This window comes from Amblyraja radiata, chromosome 29, assembly GCF_010909765.2.
Source record: "Amblyraja radiata isolate CabotCenter1 chromosome 29, sAmbRad1.1.pri, whole genome shotgun sequence".
In the NCBI taxonomy this organism is placed as follows: Eukaryota; Metazoa; Chordata; class Chondrichthyes; order Rajiformes; family Rajidae; genus Amblyraja; species Amblyraja radiata.
The window spans coordinates 34,372,290-34,397,645 of NC_045984.1; the positions used below are offsets into that span (position 1 = coordinate 34,372,290).

The 25,356-nt window shown below is 42.3% G+C and overlaps 1 protein-coding gene across 6 annotated transcripts in view; it reads right to left on the reverse strand.

Annotated features, from left to right (window-relative positions):
* Positions 1 to 25,356, reverse strand: part of hdgfl2 (HDGF like 2) — a 77,754-nt gene that overhangs the window by 3,714 nt on the left and 48,684 nt on the right. For 5 of the 6 annotated variants that reach the window (XR_004416284.1, XM_033047278.1, XM_033047273.1 and 2 more), the window contains 7 exons: positions 19,464 to 19,758; positions 11,853 to 11,959; positions 10,958 to 11,028; positions 10,565 to 10,635; positions 8,708 to 8,809; positions 7,486 to 7,687; positions 4,791 to 4,923 (listed from right to left, as the gene is read on the reverse strand). Coding sequence is in view for 5 of the 6 variants with exons in the window: in XM_033047278.1 (XP_032903169.1) it covers positions 4,791 to 4,923; positions 7,486 to 7,687; positions 8,708 to 8,809; positions 10,565 to 10,635; positions 10,958 to 11,028; positions 11,853 to 11,959; positions 19,464 to 19,758 (981 nt within the window). In the remaining variant the exon portion in view is untranslated. The remainder of the gene's footprint in view (positions 1 to 4,790; positions 4,924 to 7,485; positions 7,688 to 8,707; positions 8,810 to 10,564; positions 10,636 to 10,957; positions 11,029 to 11,852; positions 11,960 to 19,463; positions 19,759 to 25,356) is intronic. The other variant, XM_033047274.1, reaches the window with a different exon arrangement.

Here is a 25,356-nt window from a genome sequence, read left to right on the forward strand (position 1 = left end):
GTTCTTCAAGCAAAATATAATATGTCGTATTAACGGGTCCTGTTCAGAATGGCAGGCAGTGACATTTGGGTGTCACAAGGCTCAGTGCTGGGACCCGTTATTTACAATATATATTAATGATTTAAATGAGGGAATTAAATGTAATGTCTCCAAGTTTGCAGATGACACAAAGCAGGGTGGCAGTGTGAGCTGCGAGGAGGATGCTATGAGGCTGCAGGTTAACTTGGATAGGTTGTAAAGAATAGGAGTAAACGGGTCATTTTCAGAATGGCAGGCAGTGACTAGTGGGGTACCGCAAGCCTCAGTGCTGGGACCCCAGCTATTTACAATATATATTAATGATTTGGACGAGGGAATTGAATGCAACATCTCCAAGTTTGCGGATGACACGACGCTGGGGGGCAGTGTTAGCTGTGAGGAGGATGCTAGGAGGCTGCAAGGTGACTTGGATAGGCTGGGTGAGTGGGCAAATGCATGGCAGATGCAGTATAATGTGGATAAATGTGAGGTTATCCACTTTGGTGGCAAAAACAGGAAAGTAGACTATTATCTGAATGGTGGCCGATTAGGAAAAGGGGAGATGCAACGAGACATGTGTGTAATGGTACACCAGTCATTGAAAGTAGGCATGCAGGTGCAGCAGGCAGTGAAGAAAGCAAATGGTATGTTAGCATTCATAGCAAAAGGATTTGAGTATAGGAGCAGGGAGGTTCTACTGCATTAATACAGGGTCTTGGTGAGACCACACCTGGAGTATTGTGTACAGTTTTGGTCTCCTAATCTGAGGAAAGACATTCTTGCCATAGAGGGAGTACAGAGAAGGTTCACCAGACTGATTCCTGGGATGTCAGGACTTTCATATGAAGAAAGACTGGATAGACTCGGCTTGTACTCGCTAGAATTTAAAAGATTGAGGGGGATCTTATAGAAACTTATAAAATTCTTAAGGGGTTGGACAGGCTAGATGCAGGAAGATTGTTCCCGATGTTGGGGAAGTGCGGAACAAGGGGTCACAGTTTAAGGTTAAGGGGGAAATCTTTTAGGACCGAGATGAGAAAAACATTTTTCACACAGAGAGTGGTGAATCTCTGGAATTCTCTGCCACAGAAGGTAGTTGAGGATAGTTCATTGGCTATATTTAAGAGGGAGTTAGATGTGGCCCTTGTGGCTAAAGGGATCAGGGGGTATGGAGAGAGGGCAGGTACAGGATACTGAATTGGATGATCAGCCATGATGATATTGAATGGCGGTGCAGGCTCGAAGGGCCGAATGGCCTACTCCTGCACCTATTTTCTATGTTTCTATGTTGTGTGAGTGGGAAGAAGCATGGCGGATGCAGTATAATGTGGATAAATGTGAGGTTATCCACTTTGGTGGCAAGAACAGGAAGGCAGATTATTATCAGATTAGGAAAAGGAGAGGTGCAATGAGACCTGGGTGTGCTTGTACATCAGTCACCGAAAGTAAGCATGCAGGTACAGCAGGCAGTGAAGAAAGCTAATGGCATGTTGGCCTTCATTTCGGGAGGATTTGAATTTAGGAGCAAAGAGATCCTACTGCAGTTGTACAGAACCCTGGTGAGACTGCACCTGGAGTATTGTGTGCAATTTTGGTCTAATTTGAGGAAGGACATTATTGCTATTGAGGGAGTGCAGTGCAGGTTCACCAGGTTAATTCCCGGGATGGCGGCACTGACATATGGGTCTAATGGGCTTGTATTCGCTGGAATTTAGAAGGATGAGAGGATATCTTATAGAAACGTATAACATTCTTAGAGGATTGGACAGGGTAGATGCAGGAAAAATGTTCCCAGTGGTACGGGAGCCCAGGGGTCACAGTTTAAGATTAAGGGGTCAGCCATTTAGGACTGAGATGAGGAAAAACATTTTCACCCAGAGAGCTGTGAATCTGTGGAATTCTCTGCCACAGAAAGCAGTGGAGGCCAATTCATTGGATGTGTTTAAGTGAGAGTTAGATATAGCTCTTAGGGCTAACGCAATCAAGCGAAAAAGGGAAAAACAGGAACGGGGTACTGATTATAGATGATCAGTCGTGATTATATTGAATGACAGTGCTGGCTAGAAGGGGCGAATGGCCTACTCCTGCACCTATTTTTCAATGATTCTGTTTCTAAGATTCCACGGAATTGCCACCAATGTTATTACATTTTTCTTAGGGGTCTAAAGCCGTAGACCGTATGGTCCGAGGTGAGGCCTCAGCAACACCATGCACATTTGCAACTAAAACCCCTCCATCTTAAAAGCACTACCGCTTTGGAATGAAGATCAAAACATGGTTTGCTTCTTAACTATCCACCTGCGACACTTTTGTGACTCAGGCACAAGAACATCTGGAGCCCTCTTGTACTTCATTCATGTGCTGTCTCTCTCCATTTAGATGATATAAGCTATCTCCTGATTTTCCTCACCACTTAATTTACGGACTCCAGCATCGTGCCAATTACAACTGTTAAAGATGCAAGTTACTTTATTCTAATATGTTTAATTATTTTTTAGTCTTAATTTGTTTTAAATTAATTTTATATATTTAAAAAAACGAAAACTTGTGTTTATAAGTGTCTTTAGCTATCAAATAGATTTAAAACTATATATATTAGTATTTTTGATATAACCCAAAGCTCTGCCTCGTGTTAAAGGCTGTCTGGGAATTGGGAGGTGGAACCCACCCCAGCTGATCTTTCACTGTCTATCGAGATGCTTTCCACCTGTGGACAAGATGGCCACCCGACCCACTGCAGCCAGACGACGTCAGCACGGGATGTGGGCAGCAGGCTGAATACACTTTGTTTTGGCCCACAATTTCAAAAGATCTTCTGCTTGCGAAGGAAGCCTATTCTTGACATGTATTAATACATCTTCTGCATCAAGCCCACATCCCTAACTATTGTGGCTTTACATGTACAGCCTCTGAGAAGGGTGAACAGACATAATGGACCTATAGCCCCTAGTTTTATAGCTCCTCATTTGTTTCTTGATATAGATGTGGAAGGAAAATGGAACATTGAATAGTCCAGAACAGGAACGAGCTTCAGTTAACAATGTTTGTGCCATAATGCCTCATCTGCCTGCATGTGACATATATCCCTCTATTCCCTGCACTTTCTGTATCCAAAGATCTTACAGTGAGCAAGATGGTCCACTCCGCTAAAAAGCCGTAGTAGGGTCATGGGTAATCTTCAGCTTCATTTACGTAACTGGCTTCCGTCATGGCGTCAAGCCAATTCAGGGAGATTCTGCTATATCAGGCCGAGAGATTAAAGAATAGACACAAAATGCAGCGGGTCGGGTGGCATTTCTGGACAAAAGGAATAGGTGACATTTCGGGTCGAGACCCGTCTTCAGACTGAGTCAGCGGAAAGAGAAACTCAAACCATCCTCCCCCCCCCCCCCTCCTTCCGACACGGAAACGGAGTGATCACCGCCCCCCCCCCCCCCCCCCTTTTCACAGAGCCACAGTATGAATGACACTAGTCTACCCTATCTAAGCCTCTCATAACTTTATTTACTTCTATCGTAGGTGCAGGAGTAGGTCATTCGGCCCTTTGAGCCAGCACCACCATTCAATGTGATCATGGCTGATCATCCCCAATCAGTACCCCGTTCCTGCCTTCTCCCCATATCCCCTGACTCCGCTATTTATAAGAGCCGTATCTAGCTCTCTCTTTAAAGCATCCAGAGAACCTGCCTCCACCGCCATCTGAGGCAGAGAATTCCACAGACTCACCACTCTCTGCGAGAAAAAGTGTTTCTCGTCTCCGTTCTAAATGGCTTACTCCTTATTCTTAAACTATGGCCCCTGGTTCTGGACTCCCCTAACATCGGGAACATGTTTCCTGCCACTAGCGTGTCCAAACCCTTAACAATCTTATGCTTCAATGAGATATCCTCTCATCCTTCTAAACTCCAGAGTATACAATCCCAGCTGCTCCATTCTCTCAGCATATGACAGTCCCGCCAAACTTGTAGGTTACACCTGGGTCATTTATATATATCACAAACAGCAACCGTCCCAGCGCAGATCCCTGCGGAACTCCACTGGTCATACCCCTCTAGAAGCCATACTTAATATTTATTTCAAAGCCAACATCTTCCAAAAGAATAGCTAAACAAAAACCACTTTTATAAATACAGCTTTGCTGATAGATGGAACAATTTTGGACAATGTTTCAGATCAATGTGTGATGGGTGATTGAATGCCATAAAAAAGGGAACTTTTTCTAATAAAGAAACAGGTATTTTTTCGCCACTAACTCTACTGGATAGGGCAGCTTCAAAATTGTCAACCCAAACTTTAAACTCAAGTCCAGAACAAGGCACATTTGACTGTACAAACATACAACATAATATGATCCAGCAGCTGAACAAGGTTTACATGCAATACCGAATTAATGGTACGGATTGACTTAATAACCCGTTTAAATCCGATACCCGTTTAAATCTTTCCCATCCACCAATACATCCAATTAGTACAAATGGTAATTGTACCCACATCAGACAGCTTTGGAAGGTCACAACACATTTGGTGACACATCCTGTTAATATGGTGTTAATAGAGACATTTAACAAGCGCTTTACGGTGACACCCCACTGTCTCGCGGAAAACTGAGATTTTAAAGTTTTTTTCACCGAATTTCAAAATCCAGATTACAAAACATGGGGGGAGGGGGGGGAGATTGTCCCCCACCTCTCATAACATGGAGGGGACGTGTGTCCCCCCCCCCCCCCCCCCCGCCCCCCGTCGCCCCCTCCCAGGATTTCCGTCACCAGTACCTGTTTTGATTGCCCGTCAACGCTTCTTCAGTGTCCTTCTCTTCCTCTGTCTGTGGTCGATCTTGTTCTTCATTCTCTGGGAGGATTTCATTCTTCAGAGACACTCTCTCTCCATTCACTGCATTAGATAAATCTGTTGATAGTTTTGCGGAGAAACTGATCAAATGCAAACTTAATTTAAAAAAGAAAGTAATCTAGCTCATGAATAAACTAGATCAATAATAACAAAAATATTGTCCTTTCATTTTAAATTGGGCTTCTGCATATTCAGTTATTGAATATCCAGAACAGTTGCTCAGAAAATGAAAGCTTTCTCCATCCTTTCTCTGACCCTTGAAGACTAAAAAAGGTGAATTTATTATGGGGAACAAAGAAATGGCAGATAGGTTGAACAGGTACTTTGGATCCGTCTTCACGAAGGAGGACACAAACAATCTTATTGATATACTAGTGGCCAGAGGATCTGGGGTGACGGAGGAACTGAAGGAAATCCATATTAGGCAGGAAATGGTGTTGGGGATACTGATGGGACTGATAGCTGATAAATCCCCAGGGCCTGATGGTCTGCATCCCAGGGTACTTAAGGAAGTGGTTCGAGAAATTGTGGATGCATTGGTGATAATTTCCTAATGTTCTGTAGATTCAGGATCAGATCCTGTGGATTGGAGGGTAGTTAATGTTATCCCACTTTTTAAGAGAGACAGGAGAGAGAAAACAGGGAATTATAGACCAGTTAGCCTGATAGGTGGTGGGGAAGATGCTGGAGTCAATTATAAAAGATGAAATAGCGGCACATTTGGATAGCAGTAACAGGATCGGTCTGAGTCAGCATGGATTTACAAAGGGGAAATCATGCTTGACTAATCTTTTGGAATTTGAGGATGAAACTAGGAAAATGGACAAGGGAGAGCCAGTGGATGTAGTGTACCTGGACTTTCAGAAAGCATTTGATAAGGTCCCACCTAGGAGATTAGTGGACAAAATTAGGGCACATGGTATTGGGGGTAGAGTGCTGACATGGATCGAAAATTGCTTGGCAGACAGGAAACAAAAAGTAGGGATTAACGGGTCCCTTTCAGAATGGCAGGCAGTGACGAGTGGGGCACCACAAGGCTCGGTGCTGGGACCGCAGCTATACATCAATATACATCAATGATTTAGATGAAGGGATTCAAAGTAACATTAGCAAATTTGCAGATGACGCAAAGCTGGGTGGCAGTGTGAACTGTGAGGAGGATGCTATGAGAATGCAGGGTGACGGACAGGTTGGGTGAGTGGACAGATGCATGGCAGATGCAGTTTAATGTGGATAAATGTGAGGTTATCCATTTTGGTAGCAAAAACAGGAAGGCAGATTACTATCTAAATGGTATCGTTGGGAAAAAGGGTTTCGGCCCGAAACGCTGCCTATTTCCTCGCTCCTAGATGCTGCTGCACCCGCTGAGTTTCTCCAGCATTTTTGTGGAGGTTTACAAGGTTAATTCCCGGGATGGCGGGACTGTCATATGCTGAGAGAATGGAGCGGCTGGGCTTGTATACTCTGGAGTTTAGAAGGATGAGAGGGTTTCTTATTGAAACATAAGATTATTATGGGGTTGGGCATGCTAGAGGCAGGAAACATGTCCCCGATGTTGGGGGAGTTCATAACCAGGGGCCAAGAATAAGAGGTAGGCCATTTGGAACGGAGACGAGGAAACACTTTTTCCACAAGTTGTGAGTCTGTGGAATTCTCTACCTCAGTGGGCGGTGGAGGCCGGTTTTCTGGATACTTTCAAGAGCTAGATAGGGCTCTTAATGATAGCGGAGTCAAGGATATGGGGAGAAGGCAGGAACGGGGTACTGATTGGGGATTATCAGCCATGGTCACAATGAATGCCAGTGCTGGGTCGAAGGTATATATAGGGTAGACAAAAGTGCTGGAGAAACTCAGCGGGTGCAGCAGCATTACTTGGTGATTTTTATATGTGACCTTAGGAGTGTAATTTTACACTAAACAATATGGGAAAGGTGAACTTTCCAAGAGCATAAACAATGAACTAAAATTCATACTAACATTAAGTCCATCATCACCGTCATACAGCGTGGAAACAGGCCCTTCTGCCCAACTTGCCCACACTGATCAACATGCCCCATCTACACTAGTTCCACCTGCCTGCGCCTGGCCCATATCCCTATAAACCTGTCCGATTCATGCACTTGTCTAAATGTTTCTAAAACGTTGCGATAGTACGTGCCTCAACTACCTCCCCAGAGCCCTACCATTCACTGTGTATGTCCTGCCCTAGCTAGTTTTCCTAAAATGCAATGCCTCACATATTTTAGTATTAAATGCATCAACTATTCTTCAGCTCCACCTGCCCAACCGATGAAAATCCCGCTGCAATTTTTGACAAACATCTTCACTACCTACAAGGTAGACAAAAATGCTGGAGAAACTCAGCGGGTGAGGCAGCATCTATGGAGTGAAGGAATAGGTGACGTTTCGGGTTGAGACCCTTCTTCAGACTGATGCTCACTATCTACAATATCACCCATTTTTGTGCCAGAAAGAACATAATTATAAACTCAGCAATGGTTTTAAAGATATTTTATAGATATATCAGAAATAGGCAAACTCCCAGATTACAAAGAGAAACAGATATTGCAGCAGGCAAGTACAGCATGTGTCACAGCATCCTATCCGCACAGTACTCACCCGAGTCTAGCTTCTTTACTGTTTTATCTTCAGATTCCTTCTCCTCTTCTTTGGCTTTATCTTTCTCCTGCTCTGGGTCAGAGGGATTCTTCTTCAATGTATTGTTGGCAGAATCATCTCCTCCCATAAACATGGACTTTAAATGTTTGTAGATCTCACCTGCCTTTGTCATTACTTCCTGACTAGCTTTGTAGCGGCGTATCTGGAAAACATTGCCAATAATATGTAGACAAGATGAGTCAGAGTGGGTCTGACAAAACAAAGTAATCAAGATGGTCTCAGAATTGTCTTTGCAAGTGCAGAAATACTGAAGAGAAATAATGCAGTTTCTAGATATCTCAACTCTTTGGAGGAGTTAACCTATTTTCTGTATGCTACTTATCCAATAATCAAGATAATTTCAGGAAGGGATATCACAAGGAAAGTATTGTTTGCAAAGATAAAACATGCATTGTTTTATAGCCTTAGTTCAGTAACAACAATAAATTACAGGTTGTACTCGCTAGAATTTAGAAGATTGAGGGGTGATCTTATAGAAACTTACAAAATTCTTAAGGGGTTGGATAGGCTAGATGCAGGAAGATTGTTTCCGATGTTGGGGAAGTCCAGAACAAGAGGTCACAGTTTAAGGATAAGGGGGAAGTCTTTTAGGACCGAGATGAGAAAAACATTTTTCACACAGAGAGTGGTGAATCTGTGGAATTTTCTGCCACAGAAGATAGTTGAGGCCAGTTCATTGGCTATATTTAAGAGGGAGTTAGATGTGGCCCTTGTGGCTAAAGGGATCAGAGGGTATGGAGAGAAGGCAGGTACAGGATACCGAGTTGGATGATCAGCCATGATCATATTGAATGGCGGTGCAGGCTCGAAGGGCCGAATGGCCTACTCCTGCACCTATTTTCTATGTTTCTATGTAAATATTTTAAATATTACTATCAGAGCCAATAGAAACTTGCTCCATGATTAATTTGAATAAATGTTATTTGTGTTGGTCATTTTCAACTCTGATTTAGATGAAGGGATTCAAAGTAACATTAGCAAATGGCAAATAAGGAAGGCCTGAAATTGTTGCGTTACGGTGTTCCGGTTTTGCGCAGTTTCGGAAACAAATATAGGTACAAACAGTTGGGAGTTTTAGACACACACACACACAGTCTATTGGTTCTATCCAATTAAAATCACAATGTTATAAAGAACAATTAAAGTAGCACAATAAACATACTTTTTTTAGTGTTGCAACCAGATCACTATGTTTCTGCAAGAGTTGTGTTGTGACTTGCAATGTTCGTAGTTCTTCAAGTGCCTCCACACATTTCTTTACATCCTACAACACATCAAGAATTGAAATGTAATAACTCTGATGAATGTGTATAGTTTGCTTTGCTTTGAGTTCCATTACAGTAGACCCCATACATTCCTTTTTGTTCAGTTTTGGTACACGTGTTAGCTGTCACAAGCTGGTCAACACTGCCAGCTTCAGTTTGTACTTGTTTCTCATTTGGTTCCTGTCACACACTGTACAGAGCAACCCCAGGCCAATAGTAACACACGCTGCTTCTCAGGCAGGGCGTGACTATGTAAAAACAGATTACTAATGCCACCTGGTGGCATTCCATGAACTAGACATTTTATATCATGTTTCATGTATGCAGCAAAGCTTCTTCTATGCTTATTTTGTTTCTTCATTATATAATTAGTTTACTGACACTAGAGATCATTTATTTGTATCAGAATGTCAAGTTTTATGAGGTCGTTATATTTTTTCTGGAAGCAAAATGACTTGACTCTTGCCATCTGCTAATCCTCACTACTTCTACTCTTGCTATAATACATATTTAATGATGACATGTTGAAGAATGTGATTGTTTTAATATGGTGTGGAAAATTAGAAATATTATTCTAAGTAGATGCTCCATGAAGTAATATTTTATATATAATCGTTTAGTTTAGCTTAGAGATACAGCGTGGAAACAGGTCCTTCGGCTCGCCGAACCCATGCCGATTACCATCACCATCACACTAATTCTATCCTACATAATAGGGACAATTTACAGAAGCCAATTAACCTACAAACCTGCACATCTTTGGGATGTGGGAGGAAACCGGAGCACCTGGAGCACCCGGAGAAAGCCCATGCAGTCACAGGGAGAACGTACAAACTGTGTACAGACAGCACCCGTAGTCAGGATCAGGTCTCTGGCGCTGTGAGGCAGCATCCCTACTGCTGTGCCACACCCAATTAACAATTATATTTTAAATTAATTTTCACAAACACTATATGTTGTGAACTTGACCTCCATCAATACAAATTCAACATTATTTGTTGGAATTCCTTCATAGAAATGTGGCTAATGAGAATTAACTACATATGAATGTGCATAAACTCAGAGAAATCAATTGACATCAATAATTTCCCCTCAGTCAGGCTATACTGTACAGGCATCCCTCATGTTAAAGGATCTTGACCCGAAACGTCATCCATTCCTTCTCTCCACAGATGTCCCGCTGAGTTACTCCAGCATTCTGTGTCTATCTCATGTTACACCATTCGGTTAATGGAAACTTTAAAAAATTCACAAATCACTCTTGATGGATTTGAGATACGGAATAAATTTCATTCTCATCGAATGTGTATGTAAAACAAATGTACAAATTTCTTTCAACTCATATATTTGTTAACACACGCAGATGATGCAGTTTAACATTACAGAAAATCGAATATTGATTCTGTTTAGGAACGCACTGCAGGGGTCACCTGTAGTTATCAAACTAATATTTTAATACTGGTTATCCAAAATTCATCTGATGAAATAATTACATATTACAAGTAACCTTGGGCAACACGGTTCCTTGTATCTCGTGCATTGGAAATATGCCCAACATCAACAAAAATAATGGAAGAAAGAATTGTTTTGCACAAATTGACTTTCATTTTGAAGTGCAAATTGGTAACTTTAAGCCCCTTTTTAAGAGACTAACATTTTTAAGAGTTTACTTTATTTTTCTTACATTCTACATCAGCCAACTTCTCTCCAACAGAAACACTGACCTTCCAATACAGGTCGCTACTGATACTCACAGGATTGTCAACCTTCAGAGCATGTTTAATGTCAGTGTGTATTTTCTGAAGTTTCTGTTCCGCTGTCATTTCTGTGAAACAAAGAAAATGTAATCAGAAATTTGTTGGCTCTGCTATAGTAAGGTGCAAGGTGGAGCAGCATGGAGATGGCAAATCAGCTGAATGTTCTGCTCAGTTTTCACCACTTGCTTAATCTATTGTTGATGTGTGTACAGAAACTAAAATCAATTAAGATTTTGCTGCTGTCAGCCTAGAAAAGGATCTGTTGTAACTGCACAATCTTATTCACAAAATTCCCTGGGAGTGGCCACGTTGCCGTTAAATTAAGCTCTGATGTCACCAAGTCTAAATTGATAACCTCGAGTCACAATTTAAAACCCCTATGGGATATACCTTTTTTCTTTTCTATTTTTTTAACTTGTAGCTTTTCTTCTTTCTTCTTTTCCTTTTCTCCTTTGGCTGTCCTGCACAGAAAAGAATTATTAAAAAAATGTGAAATATACAAGTTATAATAATGTAAGAATTTAGGCAACCAATCTGCACACAGCAAGCAAAACTGTGATAATGGTCAAATAACTACGGATATTGAGCGAATATTAAATTGTAATTATGTCCCCAGGCATAATTCTCTTGTGATCCTTCAGAATCCTGGGATTCATTTATTTACCCTAGGCTGCTTCCTGGCATTGGTTCAATGGCACTGACAGCCCTCCAGAATTTTGCGAGATAAGAGCTATTCTTATGCACAAGCAAACCCTCCTTCCATTGGCAGTATCATAGTCAAAACCAAACTGAACTTCAAAAGAAGACACAAGGAACTATAGATGCTAGAATCTCAAGAAAAAAAACACTGTATTAGAAACATTAAAACATAGAAAATGGGTGCAGGAGTAGGCCATTCGGCCCTTCGAGCCTGCACCGCCATTCAATATGATCATGGCTGATCATCCAAAATCAGTACCCTGTTCCGCCTTTTCCCCCCATATCTCTTGATTCCCTTGCCTCTAAAAGTTAAATCTCTCTTGAAAACAGCGAGTTGGGCAACATCTGTGGAGGGAATAGATAGGCAAAGTTTTGGGTTGTGACTCTTCTTCAGAAGGGCCATTGCAAGGTTGCTAGAGCTATGTGGCATCATGAGTCCACGAACCTGAATGTCTGCTTATTCCACCTTCGTGGTATTTTACTGGATAATTGCACCTTGAACAAATGTTGGTTTTCTTTGAAGGTAACACGGAATAAAGAATTGGGTTCTGAAAGCTGAATTGGTGTAGTAAGAAACACAACTCACCTATCTTTGTGTCGATCCTCCAGCTTACGTTTTCTTTCTTTTTGTTCTCTCTCTTTTTTTGATTTGTTTGTGGGTTCAGGAAGTGGTTTCTTTGGCTTTTTTTTCACCTATAAATAATAAAGTGATGTGCTCCCATTCACTTTTTAAACAACACTTTATGTAAACAGTAATGAACCTCCCCAACTTACGAAGCTTGTACAACCATTTGGGAGACTGGCAGAATAGTTCTGCCAACTGGTATGGGGCTGCAGGCATCTTCTGCGATGTGAGAACTCAGTTAACAACATCCGAATGGTTGACTTGAATGCCCTGATCTAATTACATGTTGCCCATGTTTGGTGTATGTTTTTAATCAGGCACGTGCCGTGAGTAATTACTCAGGGTAGGCAGTCAGTCGGCTTTTAAAAAATCTTAAAACGCGCTTGAGCAGATTGTTCTCCTCTCCGTAAGCTGTCAGTCGACTTTTATAAAGTCTTCAAAAGCCATATCTCTTAATAAAGCACCATATTTCCCGGCAATGAAGACGCACCCCCATTTTGAGTTGCTAAATTTTGAAAGAAGGTTGCCGGGACCGGACAGGGGAACTGGCTGCCACCTAAGGGCCTTCTGCCGACCCGCTCACCTCTGGCAGTGCTCTCCGTCTGAACATATCTCACCTGCCGCTCGCCGGCCTCGCTCATGTCAGCCGCTTCCCGCAAATCCTTAAATTCCGACAGCCTAATAACCTCAATTGGTCCCTTGATCACGCTGTCACCCGAGCTACTTCCCTCCCCGGCCACAATGCGGTGGTTCCGAGCCCGGAGCATCGTGGCAAGTGAGTTGCTGGCATGATCCCCGACCCCCTCCTTCTCAACGCTCCCCGCAACTTTACCCTGGGCCAGACTACCCACACGCTGTGAAAGGAACTGTCCCCCCCAGCGGCGCTGTCCTTTTACAGCCGCTTCCCATCAGCTGCCAGCAATGAGGGATAGACTTGGTTATCCCTCAGTACAGCAACGTCATTCTTGATGTTGCTCTACTGTGGGATAGCCGAGTCTATCTTTCTTGGCTAAAAACCTAACCTTCGGCCTCCAAGATGCAGGTAAATTTTTGTGCCTTATTTTTGGGTAAAAAATAGCGTCTTCATTGCCGGGAAATACGGTACTTAAAAACATATAGCCCAAATAAATTTACTTACCATATTATTTGTACACAAACTACATTCTTCTCTCTTTGTTTCCTAAGATACTCTTAAGATAATGGCAATCCATGTTTGAAAAACTCGCCAAGAAACCTGCACTGCACATGCCCAGCACGCAGTCCACGGTGCAAAGGCAGAATTTCAGCTGGCTTCAGCTCCCTTTGTTGTGAAGCCTTGAAGCAGCGCCGACGGCACATGAGCTGCACACACTTTCTCTTCGAGATCGCCTCTTAGGTATGCATAATTCTCCCATGCCGTTACTATTTATATTTAATAATTACCATTTTATAATTTTAGTCAGGGTAGGCAGTGCCTACCTTGCCCACCCTGACGGCATGTGCTTGGTTTTTATTTAATATTGCGGGAGATTGCTTTTTGACTTGCAAACTGTTTGGGTTAAGAGCAGTTCTCAGGAATGAGGTCTTCATAACCTGCTGAGAACCTGTATAAAGAAATGCTCCGTTGACCAAGATGGTTGAATGCAAATAAAAATTCAACCCATAAAAGCATCAATCTGCTTTCTTCGGCATATTCTGCAGTCAGCACAAGTTACTTTTGTAAAATATTGCAGTGTATATTTGCATTCAGATTTTAGCATTGGTATAGAATAGTCTCCATTGCAAATCCAAAATCAGAATCTGAACTGATGCCACATCAAAGTCAGACTCCACATACAGTCTGATAGAGAAATTGTAAAACCTCCTATCCAAATCATGCCGACTCAACCAAAGTGTGTGGGGATAGATTCCTTGTGCCTTCTCAACATTTACATATTAATAGTCTACACAATGCCACATACATTTAAAATGTACTCAAACTAAAACAATGCAAACACTGGATATTAGAAATAAAACAGAAATGCAATGGAGTATACCGTTCATACAGTACAAAGTTCCGTGATATAATTGCCTTCAGCATGGTTTCTTTCCAGTGCTTTCGGGATTTATTGATGACCGTCTTAGATCTTTGACAAAATGTTTAAGAAGGAACTGCAGATGCTGGAAAGTCGAAGGTAGACAAAAATGCTGGAGAAACTCAGCGGGTGAGGCAACATCTATGGAGCAAAGGAAATAGGCAACGTTTCGGGTCGAAACCCCGAAGAAGGATTTTGACCCAAAACTTTGCCTATTTCCTTCGCTCCATAGATGCTGCTTCACCCGCTGAGTTTCTCCAGCATTTTTGTCTACCTTAGATCTATGACACCCTAGTTTTGAATAATTTAAATGTCGTCAACACATACAATTCTTAAATATGCTAGAATTGATTATGATTCTCATTTCTTAATTTTGAAATTATCTTCTAAATCTTGTAATTGTCTCATCAGCTGTCAGAACACAGAGCACTGAACGTTACAAATGCTACAATAGACAATAGGTGCAGGAGTAGGCCATTTGGCCCTTCATGCCAGCACCGCCATTCAATGTGATCATGGCTGATCATCCCCAAACAGTACCCCGTTCCTGCCTTCTCCCCATATACCCTGACTCCGCTATTTATAAGAGCCGTATCTAGCTCTCTCTTGAAAGCATCCAGAAAACCTGCCTCCACCACCATCTGAGGCAGAGAATTCCACAGACTCACCACTCTCTGCGAGAAAAAGTGTTTCCTCGTCTCCGTTTTAAATGGCTTACTCCTTATTCTTAAACTGTGGCCCCTGGTTCTGTACTCCCCCCACATCGGGAACATGTTTCCTGCCTCTAGATCCCCTCTCCTTCTAAACTCCAGAGTGTACAAGCTCCGCTGCTCCATTAATTTAGCATATAAAAGTCCCGCCATCCCGGGGATTAACCTTGTAAACCTATGCTGCACTCCCTCAATAGCAAGAATGTCCTTCCTCAAATTAGGGGACCAAAACTGCACACAATACTCCAGGTGTGGTCTCACTAGGGCTCTGTACAACTGCAGAAGGACCTGTTTGCTCCTATACCAGACAACATCTCAGTTGTAATACCTGCTAGCCAATCTGTTCCAATACAACATTTGCATCCATCCAACAATGTGGAAAATTGCCTAAGTATGAAATTATATTGCAAACTTGCTTATAAAGCAGGACAAATCTAATCAAGCTCATTACCACCCAAATCAATCTACTTTTAATAATCAACAAATCTATTGAAACTATCATCAACAGTGCCCTCCAGCTGCATTTACTCATTCAAAATCAACTCACTGATGCCATTTAGGGTTTTTACAGGATCAGTCTTCCCTAAACCTTGGTCCAAATATAGACCAAATAGCCAAATGCAAATATGAAGCAAGTGACAGCCCCTGATATCAAGGCAGCATTTGACCAAGTGGCATCAAGGTGCCCTGTAAATCAGAAGGTCAATGAACATCAAAGGGAACCCTCTTGAATGTCTGGTCATACCTTGCACAAAGGAAGAGTGTAATGGTTGAAGGAGGTTAATCGCCCTAATACTAGAACCTCTTTGAAACTTTTCTCAAGGCAGTTTCCTGGACTCCACCATCTTTAGTTGCTTCATCAAAAAGGTTTTTTTCCCCGATCACAAAGATGTTAACAGATAATTGCACAATTCCTAAGCAAATGAAGCTATCCAGATCTGCATTCAGCAAGACCTTTGACAACATTTAACTATGGACTAATGTGGCAAGTAATATTTGTATTACTTGCCACATATTTCGTCTGGCCAGAGGGAGCAGCCTCAGCACTGCAGGATTGCTTCCTGCACACTGACTGGGATGTGTTCAGGACAGCAGCATCCTATGATGACCTCATCAACATCGAGGAGTACGCACAGACTGTAACCAGCTACATTGCTAAGTGCACCGAGGATGTCACTGTCATTAAAACCTTCACTGCACGTGGAAATGAAAAGCCATGGATGACAGCAGAGGTGCGCTCGCTGCTGAGGGTCCGTGATGCAGCCTACAGAGCCGGTAACACAGCTGCTCTTCGATCTACCAGGACTGTACTGGAAAAAGGAATCAAGGTAGCGAAACGTGCCTATGCAGAGAAAATCCAGGGACACCTCTGTGACACAGGAGACACCAGGAGGATGTGGAAGGGACTCCAAACACTGACGGGGTACAAGGCAAGGCTACAGGTAACTGACACCGACACTTCTCTTCCAGATAAACTGAACAATTTGTTGCACGTTTTGATGCAGCTAACACCACACCCAAGGGGAGAGCCAGCCCCTGCTCACAAACTGACCAGCCAGTCCTGATCATTAACTCAATGGACACACGGAGAACCCTGTCCAAGGTCAACCCGTGGAAAGCAGTTGGACCCGACAACATCCCAGGACGTGTGCTCAAGGAATGTGCTGAGTTAGCAGATGTGCTAACAGACATCTTCAATATCTCCCTTAGTCAAGGCATTGTCCCCACATGCCTCAAAACTTCCACAATAATCCCAATAGCAAAGAAATCAGTTGTGACCCCCATAGTAATGAAGTGCTTTGAACGCCTGGTTAAACCTCACATTACTGCCAGCCTCCCCTCATCGTTAGACCCCCTCCAGTTTGCTTATCGCCCCAACCATTCTACAGAAGATGCCATCTCTACTACGCTGCACACAGTACTCACTCATCTGGAAAACAAAAACACCTACGCCAGAATCCTGTACATTGACTTCAGCTCAGCCTTTAACACCATCATCCCACAGAGACTTGTGGAGAAACTAACCCTGTTGGGCCTCAACACCACCCTGTGTCACTGGATCTTGGACTTTCTGACAGAGAGACCGCAGTCAGTCCGTGTTGGCAAGAACATCTCAGGCTCGATCACGCTGAGCACCGGCTCCCCTCAAGGCTGTGTGCTCAGCCCGCTGTTGTTCACACATGACTGTGCTGCCAGATTCAGGGACAACAAGATTATAAAATTTGCAGATGACACAACAGTGGTGGGACTCATCAGCGGAGATGATGAATCAATGTACAGGGAGGAAGTGAAACAACTAGTGGACTGGTGCGGCAACACCAATTTAGCATTAAACGTCGACAAAACAAAGGAGATGATTGTCGACTTCAGGAGGTCGCAGCCAAAACACACACCCCTCAACATCAGTGGTACCACGGTGGAGAGAGTGGAGAGCATAAAGTTCCTCGGAGTGCAAATTACAGACACTCACCTGGTCCAGGAACAACACAGGGATTGTCAAACGGGCCCATCAGCGACTGCACTACCTGAGGAAACGCAAACAGGCCTCACTCCCTACCAACATCCTCAGGACTTTTTACAGGGGCACGGTGGAGTCTGTACTCACGCACTGCATGAACACGTGGTACTCCAACTGTAACTGCTCAGACAGGAAGGCTCTGCAGAGGGTAGTGAGGGGAGCAGAGAGGATCATTGGCGTCTCCCTACCCTCGGTACAAGAACTGTTCCAGAGCCGCTGTCTGAAAAAAACACTGAGAATAGCTAAGGACAAACTGCACCCCCTCCACACACATCTGGATCTCCTGCCATCAGGCAAGAGATAACGTATCATCAAAGCTTGGACTACCAGACTGCTAAACAGCTTCCTGCCACAGGCTGTGAGGCTGCTAAACATTCACTCCACCTGATTCTGCTGCTTTGCACTGACAATTTAATAACTCTGGCACTGGCCACTCAAATCAGCTGCCCTGGACATTTTAATTACTGTTTTTACTGTATTTTAATGTTGCTCTTTTTACCTGCTTTTTAACTATTTGTACCGTTTCATCAGACTATATTGTTTTTATTGTTTTATTATGTGTGAAATGTTTAAGTTTTATGTGCGATGCTCCGGTATTCCCTGGGAAACGTCTTCTCATTTTGCACTGTACAATTGTTGTTTTGCAAGATGACAATAAAGGTTGATTGATTGATAATATTTGTAGCACATAAAACCCCAGTCATGTGAGAATCTTACCACCTCCAATGTGAGAATGGTTTCATGTTCAATGGTATTGTTATGGCCAAGTCTCAACATTAACATTTTATTGGTTACTATCAACTAAAAGTGAACAAGGCTAGCCACATAACATTGCAAATACAATTGTATGGAGATGTCTAATCCTGCACTAGACTACCCCCCTCCCACTAAATCAAGGCCTTTCCATTTTTCCATCGTCTACAAAGCCGAAGTGTGAAGTCTGAAGTGTGGTACTGTGCAATCCACAGCCCACCAACTACCCCAAACAACCATTCCCTACACCACCAGCTCAGAGAGTCATCAGTGAGTATCATCTATAAAGGGTTCAAGAAGGTACTGCAGATGCTGGAAGATCGAAGGTACACAAAAATGCTGGAGAAACTCAGCGGGTGCAGCAGCATCTATGGAGCGAAGGAAATAGGCGACGGTTTGGGCCGAAACCCTTCTTCAGACTGATGGGGGGTGGGGGGCAGAAGGAAGGAAAAAGGGAGGAGGAGGAGCCCGAGGGCGGGGGGATGGGAGGAGACAACTCGAGGGTTAAGGAAGGGGAGGAGACAGCAAGGGCTAGCAAAACTGGGAGAATTCAACGTTCATGCCATCAGGACATGCCATCTATAAAGGGTGTTGCAGTTACTCTAAGCTACTCCTACATTCGCTCCCAAACACACAATCTCTACCACCATGAAGGACAATAAACAATACGTTGTATCAGGTGGAACACAACAACCTCTAGGATCCCCACCAAGTGAACTGGAAATCCAATCTCTGGTTCTGTATTGTCTATATCGCTGTCAGAGTACCTTCACAAGAGTGGAGCTCCCCACCACCACATTAAGAGCAATATGGAAGGGCAATAAACGCTGACCTTGCAAATCACATCCTGGTAATAAAAAATAATTTAAAATATTATATTAGTTTTACTTTACAGCTCAGAAACATGCCCTTTGGCCCACCAAGTCCGTGCCAAACAGCGATCACCCCATACTATCCTACTAGCACTATCTGCACACTGGGGACAATTTACAATTTTATCAAAGTCAATTCACCTACAAACCTGTACATCTTTGGAGTATGGGAGGAAACAAAAGTATCCAGAGAAAATCCACTCCGTCACAGGGAGAATGTACAAACTCTGTACAAACTGCACCCGTAGTCAGGAATGAAGCCGGGTTACTGGGGCCTTTAGGCAGCAACTCTACCGCAGTGCCACCGTGTTGCCCTTAGTTGCTGCATTCTTGTGCCCTTTTTTTAAAATCACCCATTTGGTTTCTGTATTGTTACCAGTAATAATATTCAAGTCTAGAAATAACATGACAAATTTATAATCAAAGTAAAGATATACAAGATCACTAAATTGTAATAAATACTGTTTGTATTACTCACAAATTCGTTTTATTACGATTGCCTGGAATTAAATAATCTGCTAGTACTCACAAGAATGATCCAGGTTGTAACAGTGGCATGCACTCATCATAAACAACTAATGACCACTGAAACTGACTAAAATGAATTAAGATCTAAACACAATTAAAATCTCCGAACCAAACGTAAATAAATATTTTTTAATCACCTCCTTTTCCACTGCAGAGTCCGAATCGGAAGAATATTTTGACTTAGATCGAACTTTCTTGACCTTCTTTGCTGGTTCTTTATCTACTTCATCAATTAATTTATCCTGACCATCTTCTCTTTCTTTTTCTTCTTTCCGTTTCCTCTTGTCTTCTTCTTCCTCCTCCCTTTCCTTCTCTCTTAATTTCCTCAGCTCTTCCTCCTGTTGTTTCTTTCTCCTTTCTTCTATCTCTTTCTTTCGTTCTTCATCTCGTTTTTTCCAGTCGCTGATTTTATCTCCAGCATCGCTGTCACTGCTAAAATTAAACAATAAGGGTGCTCACATACGTTTATAGGAGATTTCTAAAGAACTAACACAGATGCAATGGGCCAAATGATACTCTCCAATCTGGATGTAGGAAAAACTGTGGGAAGATCCAGGTAGATGATAATGAATCATACTGCCTACAAGACAAACAGAATCTTCCTTGTGCAAGGAAACCAAACCACACGCCCTTTGTACAGCGCTGCCAAGTTTTGTCAGAGCATTTCAGTATTCTAGTACAGGTACCTGAAAATCAGTATTTTGCTGAGGAAATCAGTATTTTTACGCGGTGCCATTTTGCTGAAAGTGTTCTTTTTTATGTGCGGTCATACCCATGTCAGAGTACAAGAATGCATAACTTTGCTACCAATTGACATGTCTTCTACGCACCTTACTTGACAGTGCATTCATTGCCATCTCTTTGTATACTGCTGCTTCCTGCTTTTAGCACCAGATGATATTGGCTATATTTAAGAGGGAATTAGATGTGGCCCTTGTGGCAAAATGGATCAGGGGGTATGGAGAGAAGGCAGGTACAGGATACTGAGTTGGATGATCAGCCATGATCATATTGAATGGCGGTGCAGGCTCAAAGGGCCGAATGGCCTACTCCTGCACCTATTTTCTATGTTTCTATGATGATGATGCTGTAGAAGCCATTTTGGAAGCCCCCCTCTCCCTCTCTCGCTCTCTCCCTCCTTCCTCTTTCCCTCCCACCCTCCCTCTCTCTCTTTCCCTCCCTCTCTCTCTCTCTCCCTCTTCCTCCCGCTCTCTCTCTCTCTCTCTCCCTCCCTCTTTCCCTCCCACCCTCCCTCTCTCCTTCCTTTTTTTTCTCCCTCCCTTTCTTATTCCCTCCCTCCCTCCCACTTCCTCACTCCTTCTTCCTCTCTCCCTCCTTCTCCCTCTCTCCCTCCCCTAACAGTATGTGATCCATAGTGCTGTGGCCATAGCGCTATGTGTAAAGCCCATAGCTCTATGTGTAAAGTGCTCCAGCTGGAAGCGCTATTTTTAGAACCCATAGCGCTGTTCATTTAAATTCCCACGCATTAAACTGACAGCGCTGTTCAAACCTGGAGAGGGGCAGGCAGATCAAAGTTACAAAAGTAATCATCAAGATCTTGAAATTTTAAATACTAATAGATTTAATCTGCTATAATTTTTAGAGGTACAGTATGACTTTTTATATCCTTGCATTTTAAGTAGCAAGATGAAACAGGAAGTCGGGCCGATTTAAAAAAAATCCGTATTTTACAAAGCAAATCCGTACATCTGTATTCGGATTGCATTTCCGTACAAAATATGGAAAATCCGTACTACTTGGCAGCTGTTTGTAGTTTTATACTAGAGTATAGCAAAACCTTTGTACTCCCATCCCCTTGCAATAAAGATCAACATAGCATTTACTTCCCAAATTTATTACTGTATCTTCATGATCCAGAACACAAGATCCATTTATTAACTTCTTAGCATTAAAAAATATCCTTTTTCCCCCATCCTCTTACCAAAGGATAGAATTTTGCATTCATTCATCTTATAATCCATCTGGTTCTTTCTTACCCATATACATAAGTAACCTGACTAAGACTATCTTCCTCACACTCTGTATTGTCGGGAAACTACATTACAACATGTAGTGTTTTTAAAAAATTCAACATAGACCGCAAATAAATGCATGACGGGTACTAATTCTTGTACCACCTGCTTATTTCTACTGTTTTCTGTCTGCGAGTTGTTTTTATTTAACAACATTTTACATGATATTAAGGGTCTTTTGGAAATTCAAACGTACTGGTACCTTCTTATCCATCCTCAAAAAATATCAGAATTTTTAAACACAATTCCTCTTCCATAAAATCATGTTGACCATTTATATAATCTTCCAATATCTTATCAAGACAGAATCAACATGTTCCTGATAATAAAGAACAGTCTATCCAGTCTACATCTCCTCGTTTTTGTTTACTCTTTATGCTTTCTTGAATTTGCAGCTTTTCCATTTTTTGCAACTGTTCCTGAATAGAGGAAATTTGTGAAGCAAAACCAGGAATGCATCCATCATTGTGGGTGGAAGGGCCCACTCCTGTGCTGTACTATCTCTAGGCAATTTATCAGTCCTTTAATTTTTCCAGCAATTTCTTTTTTCAATTCTGATATTAGACTCTTAGATCTCCTCAATTTCAGGCACATTTTGTATTTGTTTTAGATACTTCTTTATTTCCTCATTACAATTTCTTCTGACATCATCAGGAAGACCCCACTTATTTTTGCTAACTTTCTTTTCCGACAGTTGTATATGCTCTTTCCATTATTTATGTATATTTCAGTAGTTTACTCTCATAGAAACATGGAAAAATAGGTGCAGGAGTAGGCCATTCAATATGATCATGGCTGATCATCTAGAATCAGTACCCCGTTCCTGCTTTTTCCCCATATACCTTGATTGCTTTAGCCCCAAGAGCTAAATCTAATTCCCCCTCTGCTGCCTATGACAGAGAATTCCACAGATTCACAACTCGCTGGGTGAAAATGTTTTTCCTCATCCCAGTCCTAAATGGCCTACCCCTTATTCTTAAACTGTGACCCATGGTTCTGGACTCCCCCAACATCGGGAACATTTTTCCTGCATCTAGCCTGTCCAATCCTTTGAAAAGAATTATATGTTTCTATGAGATCTCCTCTCATCCTTCTGAATTCCAGTGAATACAAGCCCAGTCGACCCATTCTTTCATATGTTAGTCCTGCCATCCCAGGAATGAACCTGCTGAACCTATGCTGCACTTCCTCAATAGCAATAATGTCCTTCCTCAAATTTGGAGACCATAATTGCACACAATACTCCAGGTGCGGTCTCACCGGGGTACTGTACAACTGCAGTAGGACCTCCTTGCTCCTAAACTCAAATCCTCTTGCAATTATTAAAGCTTTATTTCAGACACAGGTCCATATAACACATCAAACAGTACAAAGAATTACAAAGATACATTAAAAAATTGCATATTAGCCTAAAATATATATAAGCTATTGCACCAATGCCGTCTTAGCCTAGAAGTGAATCTATAGCAGCTTTTCAGAGGGCTGACTAGGGCTTCAATTATGTGGTTCTCTGATTTGTCCAGGCGACACATAAAACTAAACATCAGCTGTCTTAAGTCTTGCAATGAAGACCAATATGCCATTAGCTTTCTTCACTGCCTGCTGTTACCTGCATGCTTACTTTCAGTAGGTACACAAAAATGCTGGAGAAACTCAGCGGGTGCAGCAGCATTTATGGAGCGAAGGAAAAAGGCTGATGTACAAGCACACCCAGGTCTCGTTGCACCTCCCCTTTTCCTAATCGGACACCCTTTAGATAATAATTTGCCTTCCTGTTCTTGCCTCCAAAGTGGATAAACTCAAATTAATCCACATTATACTCTACCTCCTCTATCTGTTTTTGGGTCTTGACCTAAAAGTTATGTAGGATCACTTTTCCCATGGAGCTTTTATTTCGTAATGATATATACATTCATTTACTATTATTTATCTCCAGGCAAACCTTTACACCTTATTTTCCACTCTACCTTAGCCTTTTCAACTCTATAGGTAATTAGTCCAGGATTACAGCTTACATCTGATGTAATTTATTTTTTTTGAATAGATATTTCTAACATACCATTGCTCATCATCATCATTGGCGGTCACTCGAAACGCGTATGACTGTCCTCTCCTCTCCGTAGGGTCATCTACTTGTGGGTCTGCTGATGTCTGTAAAGGCCAATCCGTGATCCACACACCTTGGCGCAACGTGGACAGTGGAGACTGGCGGTGGTTGGTAGTGGTCGAGCCCCCTTCTCTCTCTCTGCAGTCGCTTTGTCTCTGCCACACGGCGTAGTTCCATTTCGTGACATGCAGCTACTTCCTGCACGGATTTTCTCCAGGAGCGCCTGTCCAGTGCAATGTGCTCCCAGTTGCTCGATGTGATGTTGAATTTCTTCAGACTTTTCTTGATATTGTCCTTGAAGTGTTTCTTTGGCCCGCCAGGGGCTTGCCGACCTACCTTCATTTGAGAGTGCAGAATTTGTTTAGGGAGACGTGTGTTGGACATGCGGATGACATGGCCAGTCCATCGAAGTTGGTGCTACATTATTGTGGTGGTGATGCTGGTCATGTTGGCTTCCTCCAAAACGCTGATGTTGGTGCGTTTGTCCTCCCAGCTGATCCTCAGAATCTTTCGTAAGGATCTTTGATGGGATTGTTCCAGGGCTCTCAGGTGCCTGCTGTAGGTGGTCCATGACTCGGCTCCAATCAATGGGGGTGGAGGGGACAACGGCTCTGTAGACAAGCAGTTTTGTTTGTGCCTTTAGTTGGTCTAGGTCTTCAAAGACTCTTTTCCTGAGTCTGGCGTAGGCTCCGCTGGCACAACTCAGGCGATGGTTGACCTCTCAGTCGGTCAGCTTTTGAGGAAAGAATGCTGCCAAGGTAGGGGAAATGGTCAACATTTTCAAGAGTGGTGTCGTCCACTTTTATAGTGGGCTGGGTAGATGGCTGGTTGGGTGGAGGTTGATGTGGGACCTGGGTCTTTTTGATATTTAAGGCTAGGCCCATGGCTCTGTATGCCTTGGCAAAGGCATTCATGAGGAAATATATAATAAAATTGCTCAAATGATAAGTTCTTAAGGAACTTGTGTTAAGTTGCAAGAGAAGGGTTTGGAGTGGGGGCTTTCAGAAATACAGGCCTCCACATTGCAATAAAGAACAAAGAACACACACAGGAGAACAGATGACTTATCATAACATGGAAAGGTTGATCTGAATAGGCATATCTTTATTTATTGCTTTGAAGCAATAATCATGCTGTGAAGAGTTGTATTTGGTTTAGGTTGCTGTTTATAATGGAAGTTGTAAATGGGATCTTTCTCCATGACATGGGCACCATCCTTCTTCCTTTGTGACACATCTCAGAGTTTGGCTGTGTCATTTAAGGCGATTTATGGTTGCCTATGTAGGCACCAAGGGTAGATACTAGACTGTGAGATGGTTTGTGCTGTTTACATGTGTTTATGTTGGGATAAGAGATAAGACAGAGGTGATGGTTGTGTGACCTTTGCAAAAGGATTTCTTATGGTTACCAGAAATTGAGAAAGTAACTCTGTTTTGATACTCTTTCATTTGTTGTGAGGAATGCTTTTAGTGAAGAAGCGTTACATTCCTTTCCTCCAGAGATAGTAGGGGGAGGTTGTAATACAGAATGAAATTAGACCCGAGCTTGGGACGAAGCAATCAAGTGTGACAATTAATGCCTTTATGTGTCTGTAGTTGGGAATTGTGTGATTAGAACTTTGTCTTTATCACTTTGTAAGAATGAGGCAAAACTCATCTTTAATCTTTGTAATCCATAAGTAACTGTATTTTAACTATGTGGTTGTAAGGAAATTAATTGTGAAGTGTATTGTGTTTAATTATGATTGTAAGTATTAGACTTTGTTTAAATTGGAGTTTTAGAAATAACTTTCTCTTCCAAAAGTGAAAATATGTTTTGTATGTATGTGTTGTGTGATTGCTGTATTATGTATATATTCTGAGAATTAGTTGTATATCTGTGGTTTTGCTT